Genomic DNA, 22,756 nt, shown 5'->3' with positions numbered 1-22,756 from the left:
TGTGTGTGTGTGTGTGTGTGTGTGTGTGTGTGTGTGAGAGAGAGAGAGAGAGAGAGAGAGAGAGAGAGAGAGAGAGAGAGAGAGAGAGAGAGAGAGAGAATAGCAAACAGATATACTGTCTGTCTACAGCATGCCTAAATAGTTTGGTAAGTATATGGATATATAGCATACGTATACAAGTTAGGAGTCCAAAAGAGCTAGAGTGGCATTCTGCACTAGTGGTTTCAGTGATTGTGGATAGAGTTCAGCTCTGAGGGCTTTGGCACCGAGCACGGTGAAGTGGTCCTGCTCCAATCATGCCTCTAGACGTTTGTCCATGCTTCAGCAGGTAGCTCAGATGTGGGAAGGGGATTTGACATGCGTTTCAGTGTGTAGTACTCGCAGCACTTCCAACAGCAAGGCCAAGAGAATCAGCTCATCTGTGCCGAGACCAGATCCAGTCATGTAGTATGTGCAATTCATTTTAAGTGCCCACGAAAAAAAGTCTTTCTAAAGGGACGTGATGATGTTTGGCTTTTTTACATGCATGTGTTCATTCTTCATAAATCAAAAGCTACAAAATAAATAAAGCAAAACAAAAATACTCCCCCTGTTCATAATCCTTTCGTTTTTCCATTGACAATGTCCATAAGGTCATGTGGCAAAGCTAAGACTCTCCTGCTTCCCCTAATTCAAATCTTTACGTAAAATATATGCGAAGAGAAATATTTCAAATATATCTGTGCATCTGGATATTTCAGGAGTAATATAATGTTAGAATCTATCTTGCAGCTTGAGGTCCCCATCTTGCTGAAGAGATCCACTCTCATCCTTGGCATCATCATCGTCGGTTTGTCAGTAGAACAGTGTTTGGTGTACACTAAGCACACTTATTGTTCACTTTAAACCTATAGTTGTGTTTTTTTTAATCAAGCACACATTAACTTATAGCATGCATGTCATTTCTCTGTAAATAGATCTTATTTTTGCTACACTCCTTTTAATTTCTTTTTCTTTACTATGTCATTTTATATGAAATATCTCTTTTTTAATTACACAGTAGAGACTTTTTTTGCTGTAGATGGTTGTTTCTTGTCAGATGGGTCTTCCTGTACTTTAGCTCACTGTAGGAGAAAGCAGAGACACACTCAGTTATCTATCACCCGATTATCCTTTTACTGATCTTCCACATGCTATAATCTCTAAATGTATCTACTGTATATTCTACAATTAAGCAGAAACAAGCTACATTGCTCAGTGACTCTTATATATATAAAAAAAAGTGATTTTAGATTATGCTGTACATCTAATGTAATATAAGTATATTTTGGAAAGTGTTACATTTAATTTTATATAACAAGACCAACTGCACAAAAACTGGGCTGTCACTTCTTCTTCAGAACACAGTGCTCACAGGTATGTATAGACTTAAGGTAGTAGCACAATGTATAAAATCAAGAGCGGCAGTTATTGTTCACATCAGAAAAGAGAAAAGTTGAAGTATTTCAGAAATATCTGTGGAAGATAATCTCCAGAATGATTCAAACTGACAGGACAGCTAGAGCAAACCAAAAGAATCACTATTTGCATCCATGTTATGCAGAAATGAATCTCAGAGAGATTAATATGTTGAACTTTCAACAGCAGACCTACATACTGAAGATGTGCACATGCTTACTACAACTGGACAGCTGAAGATGAAAAAGTCTAGGTAATATTTTTCATCTCTAGGGTTTGTGTACATTGCAGCCTCAGATTCCTATTTTTGTTTGACAGGAATTGAACCTGCTATTGTCTTTTGCTGTTGTAGTTCATCCAATTTAAGGTATGGTGTGGTGTGGTAGCCTAGTGGTTAAGGTGTTGGATTACTAATTGAAAGGGTAAAATTTTGAATCCCATGTCCACCAAGCTGCCACTGATGGGCCCCTGAGCAAGGCCCTTAACCCTCAATTGCTCAGTTGTATAAAATGAGCTCAAATATAAGTGGCTCTGGGTGAGGGTGTCTGCTGAATGCTGAAAATGTAAATGTGTTGTACATTCTCTTTTCTGCTCAGTCATAAGAAGTTTTTAGTTACCATATTTTTCCTGACAGATCTGTACTCCACCCTGCCTTGCAGTTCTTCTCTGTCTTCTTTCATCACTAAGCTGTTTCCATCCAAAGAACCCAGAGATTTATTTTTGCACAAGATGGAGTAACCTCTACAGACTGTTGTGTGTGAAAATTCCAGGAGATCCATGCCACAGTCACTGAGATCATATTTTAACTGAAACTTTTGATTTTATATATTGTGAGATATGGTATAACACTACTGTTCTCAAATCCTAATCAATCTTATCTGTTTGTTTAAGCAGATTTCATTTCATATATATTTCATTATATAATTTCTACTTCAGTTAATGTTTTCAGCTACTGACTGAAAACAAAAGTATGAATAATTTAAGTCTAGTTTAGACTTCCTACCCTAGATAATGTCTTTTAACAGACTGATACTTTACTAGCACTGGGCCACAAAAAATTACAAACAAGCAAGATAAATGCATCAGTGTGTAGTACCTGACACCACAACGTAGACAATAATGGCGACCAGGCCCAGGATGATGGCCACGATGCTGAGTAGACGAGCCAGGCGACCCAGTCGTTTTGCCCCGTCAATGTCCCCCTGCTGTAGGCTGTTTCTGGACTGAATGAAAAAGACAGAAAGATGAAGAATGTTGCAGAAATATCACAAAGAGCCTAAAGTGCTTATTGCTTAAATATATATGAGTTGCCATTACAGTTGCAAACTAATGAAGGTAACACCTGAACACTATCTCATGCTGCATAAAGATGTATGAAGTCATTTTGACTAGGAATTTTTCCCAGCTGAGAGTATGGAATCTCATTTTGTTAAGACACAAGCCAGCTTTTTATTCTGGAGAATGAAATAACAGCAAGGTGCTATTATGAGTCCAGCCACAACTGTCATCAGTGATGCAAAGACATGCTGAGCTTCCTGATGACTATGTATTTTCGTTAAAAGGGACCCTATGCCACCACTTCCTATTAGCGCTTCAGTGCACTCTGGGGAAAGCCCCTCTAGACTGCATTAAAGCAATCGATACATAGCAGCACAGCTGAAAAAAAAAAGCCCCTGACAAAGGCACCTCACCCTACAGCACACTTTCCATACATACCATTATCCCTATACTGCTGTTTACAAGCTCAGCGATGTGATATAACCTTAAAAAATCTTTCAGCAGATGCAGAAGGGCAGTAACACAAGACTTTGGACTAGCTGTTACACTGCCGCTGTCCGTGGTGCTGAACCCCACTTTGGCACTGTGATGTGAAATGGATGCCTTTTTCCTGCAGTTCATTGCTGATCTCAGAAGAAATATAAATCTTTCACATTCTTTGGTGCATACATCAGGAGTCATCAATTAGACAACCTGACCTCAGGCCAATTTCTCAAGGAATTTCATATACAGCCACAGGGAACATCTGGCAGAAGAAGAAAAAACCTTGGCTATAAACATATAATTTGGTAAATGTTCATCTGTGTTTTAAATATTTAATTGAATAAGATTAACTTGTAATCCCAGTAAAAGCTACTCTTAGACATATATTTCATTTTGTATGAATAAATATAAAATTTCAAATGAAGTCTTAATCTGTTTCAGTATGCGAGGCAATCGTTTTTCCTTTTTTTCATGACCTTTCTTACTGGAGTGTGGTCCTACAATGTGTTAGGATTATATTTAATACTTTACCTTTTTTTCTTTTTATATATATATATCAAATTAATGTAACTGCACAATGAGTTTGAGGATGTGTTGGGGCAGAAAAAACGTATTTGATGACTCCATATTTTAACATCTACAGCAGAAAGAATTATCCCTTTTGTTGTAATAAAATGTTGTGTATTTGTTTGATCCATGGCACAAATCCTTGCCCAGCTTTATATTTAAAAATCAACAAAGTAATTACTAAACAAGCCTTATAATCTTCTATTCATACTAGACTGTTTACACACCACTATTATACTCCATCTCAGCATTGCAGGTGTGTTTGCTTAAAGAAGGGGTCACTACAGCAGGGGATTGAATTACCACCCTGTCAAACTGCTCCTGAGAGAAATGAGAATCTGCCCCCCGACACACACACACACACACACACACACACACACACACACACACACACACACACACACACACACACACACACACACACAGCCTGTGAGCAATAGCTCTGTTTCTGAGAGGAGAGTGATCCTTTGTCTCCAGACATTATACTGAATTTGAATGCTGTATAGCTTCTGTATATGCACATGCTATAAAAAATGGTTCAATTTACTGGACCCATAGCCAGTGGAACCACAGCCCCAGTGCTAGATCATGAAATATTTTACTTTTATACTACACAGTGTGTATATTAGAAAGGAGAAATTTGTAGACCCTCATCACTTCATAAGTTTCAAATACTGCAGAGTGGCTCTGACTTCTTAGCAAAGATATGTGTGGATGCAACAAATCTTTATTGGTACTCTAGTCCAGTCTAGTCCAGAAAAGCCACCTTGGTGCCTTGAATCAAGGGAATCCAAGTTCTAGAAACACAGTAAAGTAAAATGCAATTTACCTCTCAGACCTTTCATCAACTTTGATTTGTAATGGGACAGTATTAGGACAGAGGAGATATCTGTAGTGTAATGGTGCCAAGTCTTGTTAATACCTTTTAGGGTTGGAGCCAATCACAGATACTTTATTCCAAATTAACATCTGTTCAATGTGTATAAACATATACAAAAATAGACAAGATTTTTGACATGAGAGAATTTTTCACATTTTTTTCAGATGGACTAACAAAGATATATATCATATAATAATTCACCATATATATATATATATATATATATCATATAATAATTAAAATTCTATCTATCTATCTATCTATCTATCTATCTATCTATCTATCTATCTATCTATCTATCTATCTATCTATCTATCTATCTATCTATCTATCTATCTTAGCAGTACATACATAGCACTACGATATATATATATATATATATATATATATATATATATATATATATATATATATATATATATATATATATATATATATATATAAGTGTGTAACAAACTTTTATGTTAGGTTTTGAATATTAGTTTTTCATAACTGTGAGCAGTGAGAAGCTAGCTGTAAAGGAATCGAATGATTTATGTGTTTTTTCTGCAAGGAAGAGGACCAGGATTGCCTCCCACAGTGTGATTAATGGATATCTTTATTCCAGGAATATTTTCATCATGGTATTTTACAAACCTGATGACATACTGAGCCTTTGCCCCTCAATACTGGCCTGCTATGGTGAAGTATTTTCTTACAGGATGATGCCATAAATAATGGAAGGAACAGCCCTGTTAGAGGTCAGAAGCAAAAGTGACAACCAAGTAATAGTTTACTGAAGCACTGGAAGAGCTCCTCAACCACTGACTCAGCTCTCTTACTGTACATAAAGCCTCTGCGGTCAGTAAATGAGCAGGTGCACTAGAAACATGATCTCACTGATACTGAGCATCTAAAATGTGATGGTTCAATAGTAGTGGAAGAACTCTGCAAATACGTTTTCAAAATGTGCAGCTTGGACAAATTGCTCAATAAGCGTTATCAACCCTTTTCCTTAGCTTTTATTTGTTTGCAGCTGCAGAGCTTTTACTTAAAGAGCCATCCATTGCTGGAAAGGTTCCTGTTCTACTGAGGTATAATAAAAAGGGAACTGTGAACACAAATGAGTGGGCTTTGTTGCATCTCTGACAGCAATAACTCACCGACAATTCTGCCTAGCATGCGGTCTTGTAGCTCTGACTCTCCCTTTATGTCAAACCTTGCTTCATCCAATAAATGGACTTAGTAATGGGATCCTTCCAACATCCAAGAGCTGCAACTTGCAAGTACATCTTACTGAACCAACATCTCTGTAACCAACTGTATTCTCTGCTTTCCAATTTGTCTCAAGAGTCTTTGATAATGCACTAGCCAAGAAACACCTTAATAATGCACTGCCTGTTCTCTGCCTCTCTTTTTCTCCTACACTTTCTGCAATTGCTAAGATGTGTAAAGGACCTCTGCTAGCATCTAACAGGGTGTAAATGTTGTCTCTGTGCTAACTAACAAAAACTAACAACCTCACTTTCCCTGTCTCTTCTAATAATGAGTTAAAAGGCCAGCTCTTTTTTCTTCTGGAACTCACCCCTCTGATGGAGTAAAAATTCCAAAGCCAAAGACATTTGAATCCAGTCGTCTGGTGAACAGCTCAGGCTGTTTGGATAATTGTGGCTGTTGGTCAAACCATATTTGCAATACAATATCAGCCAATACAAACAACACAAGTATTCATTAAGCAGTGTCCTGTCCATACACACTTCTTTTTGTCCCTCTGTCAGAGCTCTCCAAGGACCTATGTAAAACCCTACATTGGAGTGTTTCTCTACCAGAAAATGGTTCAATATATCTATAACTGGAAGCTAAAATGCCTTCAAAATTTGTGGAAGTGTGAAAAAGTGCTAAGAAAATATCCTCCTGAACTCTTGTGTCATATCTTCATTTTCCCTGTAGTGTGTCAGTGAAAAGTAGAGCAGATTCTAACTTTACTCATTTGCAGCAATTTACTGCATGCACATGATACTGCTGATACAGCACTTCAAAACAATCTGTCTTTGCATTTCTCTAGAGACAACTCTCCATTTTCCCTGTAGAGACAGAATGATAGGTGCAAGGACAGTAATGACACATTAGATCCCAAAGAGTACACAGGAAAAACTGGGAAATAATTATATTATACCCCATATTTCTATTCTTCTCCATGCCATAATAATATAGATAGTAAAAAAAAAAGGATAGAAAGAAATGTTTAAATTCCAGGCTATGACTGGCTAGCTGTGACTGGGAATCCTCAAAACGGAAAAAAGACAAATAAGAAAAAAAAGAGAAGGATACAGGGGAGAAAGGAGGTTTCCTTTTCCCCTTTTAAAGATCCAATTTCCAATATGCAGATATTCAATTTCTCTTTTCTCCGAGTGTTTCTTTCATACTAGCCTGAGTCAAAAGGGCATTCCCATAAATAACTATTTCTGATTCACCAACATCAGGGAAAGACCATTTGGTTCAACATCGCTTATGAGTGAGTCATTTCTCTCAACAGTGCACACACACAGACCAGGCCAATGCATGGAGCCACACCCAACACTACCATCCTGCCTCTTACACTAAATGAGAGGCTGTTATGATTCCCTGTTGGAGACTGCAAGAATAAATGATTACAGTGGGAAAGACATTATCTTGGCACATTATAGATATTCGATATAAGCAGCCAGGGCTTTCTGGTGGCTAATGCAGATTTTTTCTACCTATAAAACTGGCTTATATTGTTAGATTTCTATCTTTCGGGCAAAGGAATGTACTAAAAAATATTAAAACACTACACAATGTTGCACATTGGAACATAATAAGAGATAATATCTTTTTTTTTTTTTAAGTGCACATCCTAAAGTGCATAAGATTATTCTGAGAATCAGTTTGCTTAAGGTTTTGGCCATGAATGTGAGAAACAATATTTTCTCAGAACCAAGCCTTAACTCAGCATGTAGTCTGGAGATAAATCATTTGGGTTTTGCATACTTAGCTCTGCAAATGATCTGGGCATATCAATATGAAATTAACTTGAACTGGTAGACACAGATGAGAAATCTTCCAGTATAAGTATATGTGTGTCTTTAAAGTGGAAGAGTAAATTCAACACAGCTTGATTATTATAACAGTACATTCTCAGAGAAAAGTACCACTCCTAGTCTCTCAAGTCGGACCATCAAGAGTACGCTTTTCATATATTTGTAAATATTTTTTATGTATCTTTAAACTGAAAAAGGTGATATAGTATTGCTTTAAGGCTTTATTCTAAAAGTTAATTTCAGCTATTTCTATACAGCGTTATAAAGGTACACTATTTGCACGTTTCCAGGTGAAAATGAATCTTAAATGTGAGAGTAGTGTTTTCAGAACAGAGTAGATTTTTTTATCATAGTGGTTGATGTACATATCATAGTGGTTTATCTATTAACTAAATTCACACCCCTTATTATATTAAACATTATATGAAATACTGGAAAAGTCGCGCAAATGTGTGGGGAAAAATGCAACATTCGTTTAATTTCCTTACCATGATTGAATAGACGAGCGCTACGATGCTTACGGGCCAGACAGGACAGAAGCAGGACAGGATGACCAGCAGCAGGTAGTCTTTGGGTATGGGCTGCTCATGCACCGCGTTGCCGGTGGATGAGGTGCGGCTCAGGCTTGGTCTGGAAGAGGACAGGGGTGCTGAGGCGAGCTGGACCACCGAGCTCGATCTCTGTGGTCCGCCGTGGCCGTTCTGCTCGCCCTCGGCTCCTTTCTCTACGTCCACAGTGAGAGTGCCGGAGGTGGACATAGTGAGCCCGTTTCCTGCACCGCCGTCAAACAGCAGCTTCTCCGTTTCCTGCTGCACCTTGCCGCGTTCAGCCAGGCCCGTCTTCTCAAACTCACTGTCGGTGTTTACGGCCATGCTTCACCTCCGAAAACCAGTTCACACCGAGATCAAAACTTCCGTTGTCTAGAAGCACTTTAGTAGAAACGAAGTAATGATGCAGCGTTAAACTTCCATCATTTGTAGATCAGTTACGCATTGGTCTAGTTGGTCTAGTTCCCAATAAAACGTGAACAACAGAACCTACTAATAAATAGCACTTTCAGCATCCACTAGACGCTCGAAAGATCAGTCACATCCGGAGAACTGTGGGCTGCAGTGTGCTTCCATTCACATCAGCTCATTTCCTCTTCCCCAAAACACTTCAGATCGGCTCTTCCATTCAATCCGCCCTTTTCACTACACCAGCTATCAAACCCACGCGATTGAGGACACACACACAAAAAAACAAAAAAACAAAAAAAACGGAGAGAAATAGAAGTCATTCACCAAAACGCACCATCATCACTTTTCACTTTTTCTTCTGCGCACACGATTCGAAGGTGTTTGACAGTAAAAAAAAAAAACCCCTGAATAAATAAATAAATAAATAAATGAAATCAAATAATTAGAAAGCCACTTTTCTACACGCACAAACGCAGAGAGAGAGAGAGAGAGAGAGAGAGAGAGAGAGAGAGAGAGAGAGAGAGAGAGAGAGAGAGAGAGCGCAGAAGCTGCGTGTGGCTCCGCAGGCTTTTCGCTTTGTTTTGTTTAAAGCTGCTGATGAGGAGACTTGCTCAAGCTTTACTTCACTGCACTGCACACTACACTACAGGATTGTGAACTGTTTCTCCCATCAGCCTCCGCACTGCTTCTGCGCCCAGACCATCCCAATGGACAGAGGTGCAGAGAGACACTCCCTATCTCTCACATCATTACCACCATTTCAGTGTAACAGAAAGAGGAATTCCACAGTTCAATAATTCAATCATTTTTGTACATAAAAGTTTCAGACTCTAAGATCAATAGAATTATTGAATGGCTTTACTCTTCAAATTTATCATGACTGCAAAAATGGCCATAGTATTTCTAATAGAAAGAGAAGTAATTAATGATTGTTACTGCTGTTTATCATACATGTTGTTTATTATAGATTATAGAGCTCTAAATTGTTTGCTGTAAATGTAGTCGTTTAGGCAAATCTTGCTTTTGTATTGCCAACTTAATATTTTGCATCCATTTAAATGCAATTGAATTAAATCCTATTAATCACATCATTCACGTTATTCAAAATTTTGGCCTCACTGAAGAGACGTGTGAGAAAATCTTGTCATTATTCTGTAAGGTAAAGGTTCTTTAAAGATTAATCAAATGAAATAAATGCAGTTCATACCCATGTCAACATGATTTTTCTTGATTTCATGAACTTTATGCTTTAGTCAAGGGAAGATTAAAACTCCACACAGCCACACTGGAGAATGTGTAAAACGCCTCGTAGACAGTAACCTGAGATTTGTATTATTATTATTATTATTATTATTATTATTATTTAATTTTTTTTAGACTAGAGGACTACCTTCAGTACGAAGCCTAGACACCTAGGATGACTGTTGAATCTGTTATAGTCTATGAACTAGCTGTAGTTTATACAGTATGTTTATTTTGTGCCTATAATGTTATCTATCTACATCTATCAGCCAGAAGAAAACAACAGGAAAAGCTTAACTGAACATGTTAGTTGAATCTAGACAGGTGCTTTTAAAGTAGTTAATGTTTAAAATTACAATTCGCAATGCAGCATTATAAGGTCAGAGCCAAGTGTCTGGTTTCAGTAATATGAACAGCATGTAAAACTTTTGTGAAGATCTAAACATTGTCTTTTGGGGAACTAGGGGAATTTCCTGAAAGCTAATTGACAGTGAACAGTCTGTCTTATATTGGGCATTTTACTTCATGCTACAGATTCCTCAGGTACAGACCTAGAGTAACAATTTGATTACTATCTTCTTGGAGCAGAATTGTTATCTGCTTCTCCACCAGAACCAAATGTGAACCCAGGATAATTCTAGATATATGCACAAACACTAACACTTTAAACTGAACACACAAGTCACCAATGACTATTCCCACTGTCTACCATCTAGACACTGCTGTCCTGTGCTTAATAGGTGTATAGTCTAATGTATAGTGGTGTGTATAGCCTAATATATGACTATTGCCAAAGTTTCCTGGAGTAACTATATTTCAGACCTCACTCAACACACTTGTGACAGTAATATTGACTTTGAGGTTTGCTGTCTGAGTGCATGTGTGAATTATAATGACAATATGATTTTTTTCTTCATTTAGCAAAATAATAATTAAAAGCCAGGTAGTCAGTGCCTTAATAAAGAGGGTGAAAGAGCATGGTAGAAAATCAGCACTCTTTCAAAACATTGAGTCTGATAAATGATGTTTATTGCAGATATACATGTATTGTATGAATAATAGTTTACCCCAAATGGAAAATTATTAATATAAATATTATGCTGTAGTATTTTCTTAAATATCAGATACATATCAGGTTATATCTTAAATAAGACTCCTGAAAGTAAGCAATATGCTCACCTCGTGCCATATTAGATTAATAACCAATAACAGGGATCAGATGGGGATCAAACTCTTTCACTAAGTACCTACATCACTGAAAGTCATTAAAAGTTTTGTGCTACTGCTGAGGTTAACTGTGATACATTTTCTTGTTCAGGATTAACTTGCTCTTTCTTTGCTGGAGCTTCATTCTCAGCATTTCTTTAAGATTTCCTTCTCTGGAGTTTCCTGCTCTGGAGTTAATAACACTGGAGTGCTGTTCTCAGGAATTTCTTGCTGTATAGTCTCCTGTGCTAGATTTATTTGCTCTAGCATTTTCTCGTCTGGATTGTATGGCTCTGGGGTTTCTTCTTCTAGAGTTTCTTCCTCTAAAGTTTCTTGCTGTAGTGTTTTCCTCTCTGCATTCTTTGCCTCTGGATTTTGCTCATCTATAATTTCTTGCTTTACATTTTCCTGCTCTAGATTTCTTGCTCTAGTGTTTTCTCTTCTGGATTGTTTGGTTCTGAAATTTCTTGATGTAGAGTTTCTGGCTTGAAAATTTCTTTCTCTGAATAGTCTTTCTCAGGGGTTTCCTGTAATGTTGTTTCTTGTTCTGTAGGCGCTTGCTCCAGAGCCACTTGCTTGAAAGTTTCTTGTGGAGTAGCTTCTTGCTCTGTTGCTGTGGCTGTGAACATTCCCTTGTATTTCTGTCTTTCCTCTTCTCTCTTCTCCTCCATGCGCAAATTGAGAATAGATAGCTCTTTCTTCACTGACTTCTTCATACCTGGGTCTAGATCCAGCACCCTCTGAAAGTCAGCTCTGGCCTCAGCCTCGTTCCACACTTCCATGTTTGCTTTCCCCCGTAAGTAGAAAGCTTTCATTACCCCTACATGACACATGTAATGTTTTACATACAATTCTCAAAACAACTTGCTTTGGTGAATCAGATATTCTACATTATTACACAGTTAGTGACTTTGGCCAGGAATAAAATCAAGCCAATGATATGGAGTCTATATTCTACACTCACCAGGATGCTGGTTAATGATGTCAGTAGTGTGCTCGATAATTTCGTAATACTCCTGCATGCGCAGCAAACACTGGCAGTAATTGAGTGTAAGAGTATTGGCCATCTTTTCAAGCTTCAGCCAGGGGACCTCCCAGGCCTTCTCCTAAACACACACACACACACACACACACACACACACACACACACACACACACACACACACACACACACACACACACACACACACACACACACACACACACACACACACACACAATAAATACACACACAAAATAAATACATAATACTGTAATCTTGGTATAATGCCTTGGACAAATTCCCACAAACATGACTAATTTATGGTATTATTATAAATAGGTAGGAAAAATCTGGGATTATTGTAACATCAGATGTATATCAGACATTCACATATCAACTAAAATTTTTATTCACATTTATCCATCTACTCATCAACCATTAATATACAGGTCTTAGCTTTCTCACCTTTGACTGAATGTTCTTGATGCAAAGGATTGCCTCCTTGTACTTGTTTGTGGCCTCCTCAAAGCGACCCTGTTTGAACAGTTTGTTTCCTTGGCCATGGAGCACAGGAACAACCTTTAGTCTCTCCTCATCATTCATCGCCCATGATTCCCTGTGATACTCACTCGGCTGCTGAACCTGAACAACACAACCCACAAATACACACTAAATAATTAATATAATGTAGTAATGATGTAGTGTCTACAGTGTTACAGGATGAACCATAAAAATGTACAGTATTGCTCTTAAGCAGCTTTAACTGAAAATAAATCCAGAGCTCAACCTAGTGGCCGTTCTTGAGAAGTAGTTTTGTGCACTCCTCAGATTTAAAGAAATTGCACAACACAAATCTGTTACACAACTGATTCATGAAACACGCTGACTAAATCAACATGGGCTTGCTTAAGATTTAGTATCTCTTCGTATGTGAGAGATAGGAATGACCTTAAGCAGTTCTAACACAAAGATGAGAGGCTGTGGTTCTTTCTGGAGCTCATCCAGGTCATCATAACCCAGGGTGTGAAATGCAAACATGTTAGCCATGCCACAGGTGTGTATGTGCCAGTCCACTGGATCTTTTCCTTCTGCAATGCGTCGAAGACTTTTTGCCACCATGGGGTACATGCCAGTGTGCTGTCCAGTAAACAGACAAACCAGAGAAAATTAAATACATGCACAAAGATGACTGCTGTCTTTGAAGTTATTTTTTGAATTATTTGTATATTTCTTATTGCTTGAATATTCTAAAACTCAAACTAATTCAAGGTGTCGTCCCTTTTTTTAAAAGCTAAATGAAGCAGAGCTATTGTCTTTTTTCTGATTGCTGTGAGAACAGGGAATTGGTGTTAGGTTACAGGGCTCAGTTTTGACAGCAGTACATAATAACTACATCTTCAGCTTAATCCTTCTGTAGGCACTTGAGCTGTAGACACTAGGCTCCTGTCTCTTTACACTGTTAATGAACAGAGCTTATGAGAGCAACAGAGCTTACGAGAGCACAAAAATATCAGCTGTGTGCTGTAGCTCTCACAGGAGCTGAACTGACACTGCATTTAACAGCATTTGCCTCTAACCTTTTATGAATTTACTTTAATATACAAAGCTAAGGATCATGCTGAGTTTGTACACAAACAGCATGACCGTGTCACTTTTGCTGGTAATGAGCATGACATTAAATCATATAAGTATCGCTAACTATTAGATTTTCTGTCAGGTGTGGTTTTGTTGAATTCCTGGAACATTTTTGATTAACTTTTTACAAAGCTTGTTTTGGCCTTTCACTGTGGTCGGCATTTTGCATGGGGATATTTAAAATCTTACATCAGTCATGTACATTTGAGTTGTTCTGAATGATGGTACTTACGATTATGTCACACCAGAACTCTGCAACTTCACCTATGCGCATGGACTTGAGCAGATTCTCCCACACGTCCAACTTGAACATGTTCCCGATCACCACTTCCATGGGCACCCCGACTTTCTTACTGTCATCCAGCACAGTGCGATCGTCATTGCACAGCATGGTTCGGAAATGGAAAGTCACCTGTGAATCACAGAGGATAAAGGTGAGAGGACACAAAATAGCCACCAATTTTAAAAAAAATAAAGCATCGTCAGTATAAGTCAGATACCGTATGTGTATAAAATGTCTAGTTGGCATGGTAATGTAGCTCAGAATCTCTGCAGGAGGGCTAAAATGCTGAAGCAGTTAGTGTTTACCCAGCTCTAATATACATAATCAAAGCCTCAAAGGACTTGATTATTAGCTGGTGAGTTGAATCAGGTCTTTCCAGTCAGCGAAATTGGCAAACTCTGCAATCATGTGTCCCCTGTGGTCTAGGTTGTGCTTCTTATGTTCCACTTCAAAATAAATATTCACTATTACATTAACTTTTCATGTTCATTCATTGATCTGATGGATTCTGGTCAAAGGTGAAGATTCTAAACCTATCCTGGGAGCACTTGGGCATGAGGAGGTAGTAGTATGTGAGACACCAGTCCATTGCTCAGCATCAATTTAGCATAGCCAATCCAATTATCAGCATGTTTTTGGGAGGTGAAAGGAAACCAGAGAACCCAGAGGCAAACCACATGGACCATAAACTGAGCTAAGGATTGAATTGGTGGCCCTTGAGCTGTGAGGCAGCAATGCTTACTGTTCTGCTCACCATTTTACAACTAGTCTTAAAATTGGTAGATTTGCACAGGACAGTTACATGCTTTTGTTTTAGAAACAACTAGTGAGTTTCTTTTTTACTTCCTTTCCTTGTTTACATAACTTGATAAAGAAGAGAAGTGTTAAATATATGTAATATATCTGAAATTAAAGCAGTAGGCTATAGAGTTTGATCAATTTAATTATAAAGCTGCTTATCCTACCTTGGATCCTGTGATGAATTTGGGAATCTCACTGGTTCCTCCATGCAAGATAGTTTTTCTTATTCCCTCCACACCAAGCAGCAGACTGTCTACCATATTATATATATAGATATATATATATAAAGAGAGAGACAGAGACACAGAGAGAGAGAGAGTGTGTGCACTGTATAGTTGAGTATTAAAGACTGAAGTGTTGTCTGTGGATTAAAGGACAGGGATAACAAGATTAGGCCTGACAGCTCCACCTGCCATCCACAGAAGGGCTTTTCTCAGCACTTTTCACCTGTGATCATGTCTTACAGGAAATGTCTGGAAAATGCAGGGAGACAGACTAGTGTTTGTCCCTCTGTGTCAGCCCCCATGGTGGTCCATGCTAACAGGAGAGAGCAGAGAGAGTCTCCTGGACTCAGTGCCCCTGGTGTACACATGTGGCTGACAGCTGCAGAATGTGCTCACATATCTCCTGCTGTACAGCGGTCCAAACAAGTCATCCACTTTTACAACTTCATAAGATTACAGAGATGCACTGCTATATTTTGTGTATGAGTCACATTAGTGAGCAACAACTTCACTTTCAGTTGGAATGTTAGGATAGTAAGGTTTGAATATTAAGCCACAGCTGTGTGGAAAGGGTCCTGAGAAAAGAGAACTTCCTTTAAAAGGAAGCATGCATTGCTTACATATACAAAGTGTGCTTACATTCCTGCAATCATGTGGCCATTGCTATTGCACAACAGTTGAAATGAGAACTTGGATCTAAGTCAATCAGGCCTGTCTTGCAGCATGGTTTATCTGCCCTCTAGTGGCAGCAATGTAGGTACTTCCATGTGCACTGTGATTTGCCAATGTGAACTCTTTCATGTGCACTAAACTATGTGAACATCTGGGATTTGCAGACTGTCTGGTGTGGCCTTGAAAAGGCAGAAATTCTTTTTGAGCCTGGCTCTGGGTTTATTCCTAATGCCAGCTCAGGGACACTTTCCTTGAGTCTGTCAAATCTGGCTTTCACTCAAAAAAAGTTTAGACCTAGTTTCTGTAAAACTGTTTTGTGACAATGTTCATTGCTACTCATAAAACAAGCAAGCAAGCAAGCAAGCAAGCAAACAAACAAACAAACAAATAAAAACTTCCATACACACTGAGCTTATATTACTCTTTGTATATTCTTGCCCTAGTTTGTATTTTTGCACTACAGTTTAGAGGTTACCTGGAATGTTAATTCTTACAGGACTTCTAGTAGAGGTGGAATGAACACTTACTGATTCTGCATCATAACTGGCAATTACCAACCAGTTTCTCTTTATTTATTAATCTCTGTTTTATTTAGGCTTGTAATAAGAAATGGCAGAATTTCCTTTTATTTATTTATTTATTTATTTATTTATTTATTTATTTATTTATTTATTACTAATTTTACTTTGGTTTATAATGCTTTTTTTCCCCCTCTTTCCTTTCCTTTCCTTACTTCTTTTCATTGTGTGTGCAAGGGGAAAAAATAAGCTGAATTTCATCAGTCATACATATAAGAACAATGTTATTGGTTTCCCTTATTCTCAAAAGACTCTAAGAAGTCTTTTTTCCCATTATCTCAGTGTTGCCATGGGTACCGGCTATGTAAAGCCTATGGAATACACAGTATTTAGTACTTGTTTGACTTGTTAGGCCTTTTATGCCTGATGAATTTCAATCATCTTTAATAACAACTTGAGGACAGGTCTATTAATTTGTTCATTTGAGGCTGAGAGATTTACATTTGGTTCCACTTTATTCCTCAGATTAGTACATAAAAGGATATTTGATCAGATGTGCTGCTTAAACATCAGTCATTGTATTGCAGTGTGAATGTAAAACTCTCAGTACCTGGAGAGATTTAGGTGAGACTTACTGTACATGACCTGGAGCAGTTGGAGCTGTTTTATGTAGTATAGCTGCAGTAGAACTGTGCACCGTGCTAGTTTGTTTTTCCACCTGTCTAACACATAAGGACATTACCGTTACCGTATGTCAGCTCTGGTGACTGGTGTGTGAGTCACTGTGAGTCAGTCCTCCTGTGCAGATGCATGTATACGGGTGTGCACTCGTAATAGTGAGGAAAAAATGTGCATCTTTATAATGACACCATGGAAAGGGGATTAATAATTATGCATCGCAATCTGTTTGTGTAATGTGATATTATATGTTCTCTGCAAAGCTCAACTCAACAAAACTTTCTCATTCATAAAGTGATGAGGCTAAATCCCTGGAGCAGGTGCTACAGGGACTTGGTATGGAGTCATGGTTACTGCTTTATCACTAGAGCTAGAGACTGATCTGAGTATGGAAAAGAAGAAACTGTGAGTGGCCCGTTTCCACTGTGTATGTAATCAGTGCTCAAAATGAGGACATCCATGAGGCTACCATCAAAGTTATTATACTGAATACTGTGTTCTTATAGTTATAAGCCTGTTTTAGTGGTCACTCAATGGATTTCATTCAAACTTAATTATAAATTATGCCAATTCTACCTTACTGGTGAAAAATCTCTCAGAAATGGAAATCTATATAGTTCAATAGCAATAATAAATATTCATTTAATCAATTAATCTGTGCTAAGGGGACCCATATAATTTATTGTGCACATAAAGAAACGACTAGGGGAAGATGAAGCTGGTCAAACACTTTTCCTCCACTGGGATTTGGCCTTTTCACACTTTCACCTGTGTGCATTCACACAGCAGGAATTTGTGTAGAGCAGATCAGCTCCTCTGTGATTCACTGAAGTGTCATCTCTGGAAATTTCAACATGTCATGACAGACGCCTGGACCACCATCTAAATCACAGTCTCCCTGCCCTCGACATCTGTGCAACAACAGCCCCTACACACACACACACACACACACACACACACACACACACACACACACACACACACACACACACACACACACACACACACACACACACACACACACAGACACACACACAGACACACACACTCACACACACATATACTGAGTGAGACCTTTACTGTGTGTGTCCTGATAATCCTCTTATTTTACACCCAAGTTGCTGCCTCTGCAGTTACAAAATGGCCTCCTGAATTCTGTGCACAGGGCAGATGAAATGAACTGACCAGATAATCAGTAGGGTTGAACCAGTGTCTTTTATTATATTGTCTTTCAGTATATTTCATTGCCATTAGTAAACATGAAGTGCTGCCTGGCCTAACAAGTAAATGAGGCTTTTAGAAAGAAAGAAAGAAAGAAAGAAAGAAAGAAAGAAAGAAAGAAAGAAAGAAAGAAAGAAAGAAAGAATGAATGTTATTCAGTAGAGCTTTATCCTGGTCAGATCTGCAGGTCTGGAGTCTATTCTGGGGACACCGTATGTGAGGTGGGAACACACCCTGGACTGGATGTAGACATCAGAGGACACCAGAGGACACCAGAGGACACCAGAGGACACCATGCAGACACAATCACACCCAAATTCACACTAGGGGTCATTTAGCATAGCCATTTCACCTACCAGCATGTTTCTGGGATGTGGAAATAAAGCAGAGAACTGCAGGAAACCCGTCCGTACACAGGAAGAACATACACAGAAACCAAACACAGTCTCACACCTGATCTTCATATACAGGCACCCTGAAGCTGAGAGCAGCAACATTTTTTATACTTATTAAAGGCATTTTATTTCTCTATATCAAATAACACTGAGTGTCTCACGATGTTCAAATGTTTGTTTTCCCTGTTGAAATAAAAGCGTGCAAAAGCTATCCGATGCTCCATGAGCAATGAGGTCTGAGAGTCTGGGCCCTGAGCTCCAGTTACTGTCTGTGTGGAAGTGAATATATATGTGTGTGTGTTCATCTGGGGTGTATTTCAAGATCTACTGTTTCCCTGACCAGGATAAAGCAAGGTTGTTGTGTTTAATTTACTTATATATTAATTGTCATTTAACAAAATATATTTCATTGCTATACTAATAACAAGTATTGCTGTTAGATGGCATGGCAGATTAAACCCTTTTCCTCTTTGAGACCTGTATATGTTTGAATGTATTACCTAAACGTTTCACTAGGTGGATGATCAAGAAATTTGAATAAAGCATTAGATGAATGAAACTATAATATGCCTTTTAAATTAAAATCGACATTTTTTGTTGTTGTTTTGAAGATTATAATTTTGTGTGTGCAGGTAATTATCATAACCTAGCCTTCTTCAGATACAGTATATGAGACATGCAGCCACGGTGCTGTCCAGGCCTGTACTGTAGACACACCTCTGCTTCATTCTGCACAAATGTTCTCAAGCTACAGCTTATTGAAGTGATTCCATCCTCTTGTCTGATTTACACAGCATTGTAATTTGAGATAAACTTAAACTTTTCACTTTTCTCAACCCATAATTTTTGACAAATGATTTCATGCGAATTCTTTTACATTTTTGTAGATCTGAGCACAACATACAGTTGTACAAATGCAAGAAGCAAAGCTGGGGTTGATTTCTTTTCTAGACCAGACTGTAGATTTATCTAGTTTATGAGTGGAGTGACAGCCATGCTAAGTGATTACACACAATGGCACGCTGATAATTTTTTTACCCATTTCACTGACACATCTGTAAAAAATTATCAGCAGTGATTGAGAAAGCACATGTGAAATACAGTTGTAAGTTAGTGAACACAATGGAAGTGGATCATTTGTCATCTTATTTTTAAGAATAATCTAAAAGTTGACTGTCCAAAATCAGAAATCACAAATGTAGCTAGCTCTGTGTGTGTGTGTGTGTGTGTGTGTGTGTGTGTGTGTGTGTGTGTGTGTGTGTGTGTGTGTGTGTGTGTGTGTGTATTAATTTGCCCACAAATCTTATTATAAGATTTTCTTATTATACCTTAGGTGAGACCTTGTGATATAATGCACTGCTAAATCCTGACAGTTTCATATAGTGAGCTTAAGGTGAGTTTGATGATAGATGTTAAATTTTAAACCTAAAACCTTATATCAGAACCAGTCATCACTCCTCACATGTTGAGTTGAATTGAGCCCGGCAATTCTATAAGCTTTGTTACTCAGAAAAGGAGATATTATGTAAGGTATATAAGGCTTAGACACTGCTTAACCTCTTTGAACTTTGGAGAGTCACAACCTTGAAGAATTTTACTCTGAAAATGTTTGGCAAAAAATAATTTAATATTCGAAGATGTTTATATTAGACTTGGGACCATAAAGTAATTAATTTTTTTATATTGAAATATAACATTCCTTAAGACAATTTATATTCTTCTAGTGTAATGGATCGTCAGTGTACTGGGAAAAAAGTTCAACCAGTGAAGTTGAAATATTCAAGATGGAGGTGTTGCTGTCAAGCCCAGCTCAGTGAAGATCTACATCTTTTAAGCATCATGATCCAAACTAACTACTAAAAGATATATCATGTCATATATCACATATGATATTCTGAAGGCCATGAGACCCAGAGCTCAGATTCACTATTTGGTGAATTTTATTGCCTAAACAGTCCTCTCCATCATCTTTATCTTTTCACTTACAAACTTTGCCTGTCATTAAGGTTGTCCTGTCAGCTGTGCACAGTTTCCAGCAGTGATGTAATCACTTTGACATATTCTGAACCCTAGAGGTATAAAACAAACCCTCCCTCGATGCCATCACTCCAAACCTCATTCCAAACTCATAAACAAACCGCACAACTCAGAGCCCTTTTTAAACTACATCACCAGCTCAAACCACCTGGTCACTTGAACAGAACATGTGTGTTGGCAGCAAGAGAGGAATTCTCAGTGTTAGTGTGTTGTATGCAAGTGTGACTCAAATTCCTCAGAGGCAGACTCATGTTGGGAGGATTAAAAATTCATTTTTGCTGGCTACAACCATGTTTATGTTCATTCTGACAGAGACAGGGCTAAAATGTTTGAACAGACATTTGCAGGGTGTGAGGTTAACTCTGAAAGTGAACTCCGAATGCACTGTGGCCTACGGACATGGCCACACTCTAAACAAGACGTCCCATAACTCACAAAGTCTGATACATTCACAATCACTGGACCTCTGATTGCACTCACCTGTTTCTAGTCTCCAACACATCCTTTATAAATAGACTTTGGACACTGTTTTGTTGTCATCTAAACTTACCAAGATTTAATTTCTATGATTATTATTCTGGTAATTTTCCTGATTTCTGCATTTTGCATTAGTCTAGTTTACGCCATTTACTGATCACCTCTCTATTGTCTTTTCTGTGTTTTCAATTTGACCAATGATCTGGGATTTGTCTGCCAGTATTTCATATTTTCTGGATAAAAAAATATTAATTAGGACATGTTAAGAATAGCCTTCTTAATTCTTGCACATTTATAGCCTATTCTACAGTGTATTACTACAGGACACTTCAAATGTCTCCATACATAGAGAAAAATAACACTTTTCACAAAACGTCTTCCAAAATAAATTTGTTTTTTTCCTAGAGAGCCTTTAAAGATGCCTCTGACAAACAAAGAACGTAATGAACTCCTTCTTATGGCTGGATCAGGAAGCTGTTGCAAGGTTGTAATGGACATAACACCAGAAGTGTTAACACAAGTGTTTACAAAAAACTGGCAACCATGTAGAGGATGTTTTGCAAATTCAATTGCATGAAGTGTTCATATCCCCTACTGTAGGTATGAAGACTTTTGGGTCATGCTGTATGTTATATCATTATATGTTGTCATGTTATATCACATATATCACAAGAATTTATAATTCACAGCTGCATTTGATCTCAGGAAGTTCTAGTTCAGTCAAATGAAATCTTTACATGTGCTACAAAATAAAAATACCAAGGTACAATTCAGTAGAATTCTGTTTCCTTTTATAGTAAAATATCAGACTCTGGCTGCGGCTTCTGCATGTCTCTCAGTGGTCTGCCTTCTTTTGTGCCTATAGAGTTATGATGTATGAGCTTACATATGATGTAGGTTTTTTAGTGCTGACTAAAAGATTATTCCAGGATTGTCAGTTATTCAAAGCAGCTCAAGAAAATCAAATTACAGACTAGTTTTTTCTCCCTTGACTTAATCTCACATTTCAAATAAACATCCTACGTCCTGTAGCATTAAATATCAATGATGTTATATTAAATAACTGATAAAACATTTTTTTGTGGATATCGTAACTAGCCTTTATATATATATATATATATATATATATATATATATATATATATATATATATATATATATATATATATATAGAGTGAGAGGGAGAGAGAGAATTGATTAAATGGTCTACTAATTCTCTGAATATTTGAGCGAAAGTTTAAGGTTATGAAAATTTTTAAGAAATTCTGTCAAAGTTTGTTGCAAGTAAATAAAAAGTAAAGCACAGATTTAGGGAACTGACACGTCGGTGCATGAGTGAATAAAACAATCTCTTAAAGCATGCTTAGCACGGCATTGCTAGCTCAAAGCAATGACTGCTGAGGGCTTTGCCAGTATTTAATAGAGCAGAGCGCTCCGAAATGCACTCAGTGACCCTCCTGAGTCATGCTGCTTGTCCTCACACATTAAAATGGGTCAATTAGAAAGAACAGGTGGGGGTGGGGTGCGGTGGGAGTGGGGAAAGCTTTAGTGACAGTGAAAAAAGAACTTGGTCTTTCTCTGACAGCCAGAGCTTCGTGCCCAGGGAGAACCTGACCTGAGCCACAACTGACAATTTCCTCAAGTATGTATTTATGTGGCTCACGCAGCTCATGGCCCAGATGAGCACTGCAGCCTGAAGCTAAGCGAAATGAAAGGCAGACTGATCTCACATGGGCCCGC

At 38.0% G+C, this 22,756-nt stretch overlaps 2 protein-coding genes across 5 annotated transcripts in view; both read right to left on the bottom strand.

Annotated features, from left to right (window-relative positions):
* Window positions 1–9,372, bottom strand: trarg1a (trafficking regulator of GLUT4 (SLC2A4) 1a). 2 transcript variants are annotated; one of them, XM_027146518.2, is made up of 3 exons: window positions 8,175–9,339; window positions 2,534–2,660; window positions 1–1,103 (listed from the first exon to the last, which is right to left on the bottom strand). In XM_027146518.2, the coding sequence occupies exons 1-3, from the start codon at window positions 8,556–8,558 to the stop codon at window positions 1,096–1,098; spliced, it is 519 nt and encodes a 172-aa protein (XP_027002319.1). In that variant the 5' UTR covers window positions 8,559–9,339; the 3' UTR covers window positions 1–1,095. The 2 variants fall into 2 exon arrangements, with proteins under 2 accessions (XP_027002319.1, XP_027002311.1); XM_027146510.2 differs by lacking the exon at window positions 1–1,103 and having other exon boundaries at window positions 2,520–2,660; window positions 8,175–9,372.
* Window positions 9,373–10,940: 1,568 nt separating this feature from the next.
* Window positions 10,941–22,756, bottom strand: part of aipl1 (aryl hydrocarbon receptor interacting protein-like 1) — a 28,081-nt gene continuing 16,265 nt past the window's right edge. For 2 of the 3 annotated variants that reach the window (XM_047820914.1, XM_027146146.2), the window contains 5 exons: window positions 13,943–14,122; window positions 13,024–13,212; window positions 12,541–12,717; window positions 12,058–12,199; window positions 10,941–11,913 (listed from right to left, as the gene is read on the bottom strand). In XM_047820914.1, coding sequence (XP_047676870.1) covers window positions 11,507–11,913; window positions 12,058–12,199; window positions 12,541–12,717; window positions 13,024–13,212; window positions 13,943–14,101 — 1,074 coding nt within the window. In that variant the 5' untranslated portion in view covers window positions 14,102–14,122 and the 3' untranslated portion in view covers window positions 10,941–11,506. Of the gene's footprint in view, window positions 11,914–12,057; window positions 12,200–12,540; window positions 12,718–13,023; window positions 13,213–13,942; window positions 14,123–14,958; window positions 15,110–22,756 lie in introns of those variants that run through there. The other variant, XM_047820913.1, reaches the window with a different exon arrangement.

This window comes from Tachysurus fulvidraco, chromosome 11, assembly GCF_022655615.1.
Source record: "Tachysurus fulvidraco isolate hzauxx_2018 chromosome 11, HZAU_PFXX_2.0, whole genome shotgun sequence".
NCBI lineage: Eukaryota > Metazoa > Chordata > Actinopteri > Siluriformes > Bagridae > Tachysurus > Tachysurus fulvidraco.
This window is presented reverse-complemented; position numbering and strand designations above follow the sequence as displayed.

Bases quoted from the DNA above. Each gene is read 5' to 3' on its own strand.
- trarg1a (XM_027146510.2), bottom strand. From the start codon at position 8,558: ATGGCCGTAAACACCGACAGTGAGTTTGAGAAGACGGGCCTGGCTGAA. The intron at 2,661-8,174 runs GTAAGGAAATTA...TTTTTCATTCAG, and splicing joins CGCTCGTCTATTCAATCATG to TCCAGAAACAGCCTACAGCA.